At 51.2% G+C, this 8053-nt stretch overlaps 1 protein-coding gene across 1 annotated transcript; it reads left to right on the top strand.

The window, feature by feature from the left end:
* Positions 1–2427: 2427 nt before the first annotated feature.
* MTERF4 (mitochondrial transcription termination factor 4) lies at positions 2428–8051 on the top strand. The gene is made up of 4 exons (XM_068962443.1): positions 2428–2503; positions 3676–4159; positions 6364–6548; positions 7212–8051. The coding sequence occupies exons 1-4, from the start codon at positions 2483–2485 to the stop codon at positions 7557–7559; spliced, it is 1038 nt and encodes a 345-aa protein (XP_068818544.1). The 5' UTR covers positions 2428–2482; the 3' UTR covers positions 7560–8051.
* The last annotated feature ends 2 nt before the right edge of the window (positions 8052–8053 follow it).

Raw genomic sequence — 8053 nt, 5'->3', positions numbered from 1 at the left:
ACTATGTGGGGGCGTCTGGCCCCATGGAGCCCCGACCCGTGACTATGTGGGGGCGTCCGGCCCCGGGGACCCCCACTCGTGACTGTGTGGGGGCGTCCGGCCCCAGGACCTCCCACTCGTGACTATGTGGGGGCGTCTGGCCCCAGGGAGCCCCCTGTGCCTATGTAGGGGCGTCCGGCCCTGAGTGTCCCTCTCCCAGTCCTGATCAGGACCCAGTGCAGCTCTCACACACTCAGATAACCTCTCCCCTCTAGGCTCCAATCCACCCTAACCTGAAATTCAGCCTCTATTTTGTATCTGTTTTGGAGGGAGGGGAGTGGTTGGGGTCAGAAGGAAACCTTTCATTTTTCCCCCTGCTCAAATAGCAGGAAGGAAACAAAGCCAAACGCAAGGCCCCAGCACCCTTTCCCACGTGTCCTCAGTCTCTGCCGGGCCGGGGCTCCTGCCCAGAGGACCGAGAAGATGCCTAGGGCCAGCCTGCCCCTGGTGTGATCCTGCGCCCACTTTCCAGTGTTCGTGTCGGAGGTATGCGGCTGTCTTGATGACAGTTCATTTTATTCTCAACTTCCGGGATATAGGATGTCACCATCCCTTCCCTTTAGGAAGTGCTGCCTGAGTCTCTCTGATGTCTCGAGAGAATGACGAGGGCCCTTCCTCTGTTCAGCAGAGATAGTAGAGGCAGGACTTTTAGAAGTGTATTTTTTTAAGTCTGTAGTAAGTTAGTGACATTTACTCTTCAGAATCAAGTAAGTCTTATGATGTTCTAAGAACTCTTCAAAGGTTAAAAAAACCCCAAATATTTTCCTTTGTCGTTTCTATGATGCTTATAATAACAGAAGTTGTTACAGAATGCTTTTTTCAGACAGGTGTGCAATGGGCTGAAAATGTAAAGCTCTAGGTCTCCAAGAACTGTTACTTCTGTATAAGAAAAATAATTAAAACTCACCTGATTTGTTGGCAGAGGAAAGTCTGAACACTTTGAGAGTGTTCTCTGCAGAAAGAATCCAGGCAGAAAAGTTTTGAGGCAGCTGCTGAAAAATTTGCCTCCCCATGTTACCAGTAGATTCCAAAGAGCAAGGCTTTCTCAGAGCAGCGACGTTGCTGCCAACTTTCTGGAGTGACCCCTGCACGCCAGCCACTACTCTTTCTAGGCCTAGACTCCTATTTAGGTTCTGTGACTCCAGAGAGGCACACAAGGATGTTCTTAGACTTTGGGTGTAAAAGCATTAACATGATTTGTTTTGCAGTGCTGACAGCTGCATATTTCAAGGAGAAAACCAGGGTGAAAAAGCAAATCAACAGAAACAGAACCATTTCTTGAGCTCCACACGGTTTACAACCTTCCTCTTCTTTGATATAATCCTTTTGTGAAAACATATATTTTTAGCACCCCATCTGGTGCCTGGCCCAGAGCAGGTACTGTATAAACTGTATCCATACAAAAATCAAGTTCTTTTCCTCAGTTCAGAAACAAGTAGATAAAACAAGAAATGCTTACAAATTAAGATTTGTACTTAAAATTGATGGAATTTAGGCAGCTGAGAAAGTACACCCTTTTTTTCTTCTTCACCACTATCCCCTTTTGAAAGATGCCCAGTTTCTATACTTGAACGATTACAGGTCTATATCCAAAATTTAAGAACAAATGCAAATTAGGCTGCAACGATTTCATCCCAGAAGGAAACCATACCTCTATTGGGAGGAACTTTTTGAAAGAAAAACCGTAGACTTCTGGAGTTCCTTTGGACAGTTTAAACACATCTAGAATATGTGTGTTTTTATCAAGAATTATAACGAGCTGGCAAGAAGGCAGGGTGCTTGTCAACAAAGGACGGGCTGCGGCTGTAAGGGGAACTCCTGAGACCATAAGGCTGTTCCTGGCAAGCGCTGTTCTGGAAAGGCGGGGGCGTCCCTGGGTCTGGCCCAGTTCTAACTTCTCAGAAGTGCGGAGGTGGGCTGAGACCCGGTCCTCCGCGGCCCCCAGACCCCATGTGAACCTGGTGGTCACTCCATCCTCATTTCAACTCGACACTAATATTCTTACTGGATACAGATTCCACATCGAATCTTAAATAACTTCGCCTGGGACGGTTCCATTTTACTCAGACCGCCCAGTCTCTGCGTTAGCCTGCTTTCTCCGAGGAGGTTACTGCGGGCCCAGGGTGGCGGCCGGTTAGAGCCGAGGTTACAGTTTTCTCTATGGAAGGCGAGCGCGTGGGGAAGGGGCTGTTCATTTGGTGTGCCAGCCGGGAGCTCCGGAAAGCGGGAAGCCGGGCAGAGCGGGCACGAAGCAGGGAAGCCGCGGCCCGGGAGCCCACGGCCGGACACCGGGGGAGGAGGCCCGGGCGGAACTGCCTCCCTCGCGCCCGCGCTTGCGGGGGGGGAGGGCGGAAGCGACGGACGCGGGGGGCGGCCGCGGCGGGGGCGCCGCTTCCTGGGAGCGCCGCTTCCGGCGTCCGCGGGGCGGCGCCGCTTCCGCGCTATGGCGGCGCTGCTTCGGCAGGTGAGGGCCCGGCGCGTTCCGGGGCTCCTGGCGGGTCGCGCACGTGTGCGCTGCCGACCTGGAGCGGCACCCCGGCCTCCGGCGCTCTCCGCCGCGTTGGTGCGGTTTTAGCCCGTTGTCCCCCCCCCCCGCCTGCCGCCGGCGCTGGGCCGGAGCCGCGGCTGGCCCGCAGGCAGGGCGGCAGGGGCGGCAGGGGCGGCGGGCGCTCCGAGCGGGCGGGCTTGGCTGAGGGCGCTGGCGGGGCTTTGGGACGCGTCCTGAGGGGCGTTGAGGACCTGGGGATGGGCCCCGTTGGTGGCGCGCCGGCCTGACCCCTGAAGAGTTCTGAGGCCAACGGGAATTCTGTGTAGCTTGCCGACAGGGTTAGCATTCCGTTTGTGGAACGAATGCAGTTAGGTGAATCTGGAGACTAGTACGAGATACCGAGTTTTCAGGTGTGGGTACCGACTCGGACCCCAGCGTTGGCACAGAAATGATTTTAAACTAAAGACGTTTGAGATTCAGCAGAGACTGAAAGAAGCCTGCTTGGAGCGGCCCTTATCTCACTAAACGCAGAGCCTTCCTGGAGTGAGGGCGCCGTAGAGCCTTTCTGCTGGGGAGTTTACCTCCTTGCAGGAAAAAAAAAGAGGGACGACCCCTGGTATCAACATAAACATTGTCACAGACTTTCTGGGCTCCCACTTGTTCCCCGAAGAGCCCTCCCGTTTGCTCTTCTCCTAGAAGCCTTCCTCCCCCATTTGCCCCCAGCTGTAGGCATTTAGGGAGCTACCTCCTTGCTGAATCAACATACGCATATAAGTAAACTTTTTCTTTGTTAATCTCTCAGCTAAATTTGTAGCCACCCCCCTCCCCCACAAGGCGCTGAACAGGTAGAGGACCCCCCACCCCTCTAGGCATACTTTACCCGGGGGCCTTAAGATTGTTCTTTCTCCCCATCCCTCCTTGTCCCTGTGCCCTCAGAGCAGCAAAACCAAATCTGTGCTTCTGCAAACTCTTTCTCTGTACATGAACTTCTTTCTCTGCAGGCTTTTAAAGTTCAGTTACAACTTTGCAGATTGCTGATAAAAACTTATGTTCGTGTTGGACCGAGGAGCTAAAGACCCTGACCCGGAAACCCCGTGGTGTCCGTTGCAGTAGCGTGATGAGGAATTCATTCCCTTTGTGTCTTACAGGTCTTTGATTGGCGCCGCCTGACCCCCCTTACCTGGGCCCTCCTCACTAGGCAGACTCTTCAGCCTGGAGGACAGAAAAGGACGACTGCTTTTTTGTTGCGTAAACTAATGACAGTCTCAAATGGAGGGGGCCTTGAGGAGTCATCCTTTGTCAAACCCCAAGAATGTGCGCAGAAACCAGAGCACAGAACAGGGCTGATTCAGCGCCTCCTCGAGAAGCAGAAAACTCCTGTGTTGCAAGAGAAGTTTGTCAGTTCCCTCCTGGACATGGGTTTTAGTGATGTCCATGTTAATGAACTGCTCAGCATACAGCCAGGTACTCACCCTCAACAGATGCTGGACATCATTTCAGAATTAATACTTTTGGGTTTGAATCCAGAGCCTGTGTGTGTGGCCTTGAAGAAAAGTCCTCAGTTATTGAAACTGCCTGTGATGCAAATGAAGAAGCGCTCCAGTTACCTGCGAAAGCTGGGCCTTGGAGAAGGTATGAGGTGGTGGGGATTTTATATGTAGTGCTGAGGAGTCAGAGCTGGAGTCTGAATAGCCTGATGAGGTGGACTGAGGAGGTTTCTGCAGGGAGAAAGTCCTTGAGAGGAATGTGTGATTTGGCTTAGAGGTGAGGAGGCAGAGTGGCCTCTGCACAGGGCCTTACAGGAGGGAGTGGGGAGCTGAGTGACCCGCCTGGACTCCTGTCTGGTGCGTTCACTGTGGGGGCTCTGGCATCTAGAACGGTGGTGGGCGCGTGGTGTGGGCCCAGCACACGTTAAGGTGTGGCATTGGCTCATGTGTCTGTATGTGCTCTTTGGTGCTTAATTGACTCGGGGTGGGCTTAGTGCTTTGTGTCTCTGTCATATGAAGCCAGAGACTTAGAGTTCCCCGTAAAGGCTTGGATTCCAGTCAGGTGTCTCCATTTAATGGGAAATGTGAAATCTTCCCAGATTCCTGGGACACAGGTGGAGTGGCCGTTCCCCAGCCACCATCCACCCCCGCCCCCAGAATTCACTCCCCCCAAATCCTAGAAGTTCACTGGCTCCCTCTCTCTCTTTAAATTGATTGACTGATTTTCTCTTTGGCTGCGCTGGGTTTTCGCCGCTGCGTGGGCTGCTCTGTGGCTGCAGTGCGCAGGCTTCTCATTGCAGCGGCTTCTCTCGTTTCAGAGCACGAGCTCTGCTCTAGGTGTGCAGGCTGCAGCGCGCAGCCTCAGTGGTTGTGGCGCACAGGCTTAGTCGCTTCGAGGCATGTGGAATCTTCCCAGATTTGAACTCATGTCCCCTGCATTGGCAGGCAGATTCTTAATCCATTGCACCGCCAGGGAAGTCCCATTGGGTCTCTTTCTGGGCTTTTCTAGAGGAGGAGGGTAGGGGCTCATGAGGATCTCCAAGGACCCCTACCTACTTTCATCAGAGGAATTCCACTGTTTTGTTCATTCTTGTCTCTTGTTGGTGAAATACTGTTGGGGATGGGGAAAGGGGAGAGAAGGTTGGGAATCCAGATTTCAGAGGATCTCTACAGGCCTCCTCTTCTCTAGAAGATGAGCAAAAGGGAATGGTGTGTGTTTCCCCCAACAGAGTACCTGCTGCAGTGTAATCTGAAAGGCTCGGCTTAACACCATCCTTGCGCTCAGTTGCTTCAGTCAGGTCCGACTTTTTGCGACCTCTTGGACTGTAGCCCACCAGGCTCCTTTGTGCATGGGATTTTCCAAGCAAGAATACTGGAGTGGGCTGCCATTTCCTTCTCCAGGGGATCTTCCTGACCCAGGGGTCGAGCCCGCATCTCTTGTCTCCTGCATTGGCAGGTGGGTTCTTTACCACAAGCACCACCTGGGAAATCCTAACACCTTACGTGCCTTCATTATCAGTTAGCAAGCTCAGCGTGACCTTAAGCTGCAAAGATAAACACTGAAATTCATTCCTGAGTATGTTTTATCAAGACATTGACTCAACTGTTAGGGAGATTTAACAGTTTATTTAAGTGGTTTCCAGTTTCTAGGTACTGAGTTTTACTCAGTTATCTATAGGACGGTCACATGCCCCAGTTTGCCTGGGATAGTCTCAGTTTACGCCGATTTTCCTAATGCAGTTACTAACAGAGCCTCTGTCCCTCAGAAGTGCCTTAGTGTGGATAAAACCTGTGATCACTCTGCTAACCTGGAGATCAGTCTTTGTGGTTGTGCATCAGGATTCTTACTGTTATTATTACACTATTATTGTGGAACCACTTTTCATTGCGTTCCAGCTCCTCGGTCTAAAGATGTTGGTTGTGAATGTTTCAAGGACTATTTTATTGCAGGAGGAAACATGAATTCAAAGCCCCAGCGTGGGAGAAACTGCTGTCTCACCCTCCTGTCTGACTTTCCCAGTGCATCCCTGTGAAAGTCTTTTCTAGGCGAGGAGGGCAAGAGGAGCCCTAGCATATGAAGCAGGTGCCTGTCAGCTGGGGGCCAGAAAGAGGCCTCCCCGAGGGGGCTGGGGAGTGAGAAGTGAGAGGGCGTCACTGGGGGCTTGAGTCATTCTGGCCCCTTCTGTTTCCACAGTGCTCCTGGGAAGACATATCTGAAGCTGGCACTCCTTCTGTGGAGGAGAGGACCCTTGTTTGTTTTTTAAATTCTGGCTTATTTAGGTGTGGTTGGCCCCTTGGGTTTCTGGAATATCCTAAAATGATGTACTTGCCCTTTTTAATGATCTTCAGGGAAATTAAAGAGGATGCTTTACTGTTGCCCTGACGTCTTCACCATGCGTCAGCGGGACATCGAAGGCATCGTTGGGGTCCTTAAGGAGAAGTGCCTTTTCACTGTAAAGCAAGTCACCGAGATTTTGCACAGGTGCCCATATGTTCTTCGGGAGGACCCTGGTGAGCTGGAGTACAAGTTTCAGGTAAGACTGACTGGCGGTGTGATGGGTAGCAGCAGGTTTTCAGTGTAGGCAGGGTCAGCTGACTCACCTGGGCAAGCGGACAAGGTCAAGATTAGACCCGCTTGGCTCACACCAGCCAGAGAATGCAGTTTTGAGTCTTCTTTGCTGCAGGTAAAAGACCTTTTTGCTACTTTTCTGCCATTAATAATGGAGACTCAAGCCCATTCTTAGAGTTCGTGAGACCTCTGCTTGAAATACCTGATTTAAAACCAGCTAGAGCCTTTCTGTCTTTCGGATCTGTTTTGCGTGTTGATCTTAGTAACATGAGCATGAAGGTTGTTCTAAAGTTTTTGGTAACAATTTTGATGGCTTAGGTCAGATCCTAGATGTTTTCTGAATTGGTTACCTATTTTTTTCATGCTCCCCGTTTTTCTTACCCCATGAAGAAAAACGGAACTTAATTTCTCATTCCTGCCCTTTATTTTTTACTGCGTTTTTCTTGATATAAATTTGAAAATGCTTTGAAAGCTGTCGGCCATCAGGCAGATCTTGGGGATCATAGTGCTCTGCCGTTGTGGACTAGTCAGGTTTCTCCGAGTGCTTTTGGACAGTTGCAGTTGGCTGCGCTTTAGGAACCTACCAGGCTCTTTGCAGCTGCCTTCCTAACCACGTCTGTGTCTCCAGTATGCCTATTTCAGGATGGGGATTAAACACGTGGACATCGTGAAGACGGACTTGCTGCAGTACCCCGTGACCAAGACCAAGCAGAGGCATGTGTTCTTGGAGCGACTGGGCCGGTACCAGACCCCTGACAAGAAGGGGCAGACACAGGTCCCCAACCCTTTACTGAAGGACATCCTCAGAGTTTCAGAAGCTGAGTTTCTGGCCAGAACAGCGGTTTCTTCTGCTGAGGAGTTTGAGGTTTTTAAGAAACTGTTGGCCCGGGAGGAAGAGGAGTCTGAGGGCTGCGTGGCTGACGAGGAGAGTCCGGACGAGGAGGAGGAGGGGCAGGAGGAGGGGCAGGAGCTGTGATGGGTGGACTGGAGTGAAGGGAGCCCAGAGAGGTGAGAGGGTATTTTAATTTCCTCAAAGCTCTTGGGAGCTTCACTTCATTCTTCTCAGGTTATCTTTTATTCTTAAACTGGTCTTTTGATGAGAGAACGTTTAGCCATCAGCTGAGAGGTAGACAGGCCAAGCTAAGCAGCAGATGCCTTGCTCGATGGGTCGGGTTTGGTGTGGAGGGCCCGCTCCATCCTGAGTCACAGGCTGGGAGCTCCTGAAGTCAGGGGTTTACTGTTTCTCTGTCATCTGTTGGTGATAATTCTGTGACAGGGTGGGGATGTTTCTTCTGGTTCGGGAGTCGTTTTACATCCTTCTAGTGACAAAGAGTTAGAAGACAGTGAAGCTTTAGTACATCACAACACTTTATTTTAACGACAACAAGTAGCAGATTTTCCACAAAAATACTCATGTTTTTAAATAAAACTATTGCTTTGTAACTGCGTTCAGTGTACAGCAGGGTAAAG

Source organism: Capricornis sumatraensis, chromosome 2, assembly GCF_032405125.1.
Source record: "Capricornis sumatraensis isolate serow.1 chromosome 2, serow.2, whole genome shotgun sequence".
NCBI classification, from domain to species: domain Eukaryota; kingdom Metazoa; phylum Chordata; class Mammalia; order Artiodactyla; family Bovidae; genus Capricornis; species Capricornis sumatraensis.
Note: the sequence above shows the minus strand (reverse complement) of the source record. Positions and strands in the feature narration are given on the sequence as shown.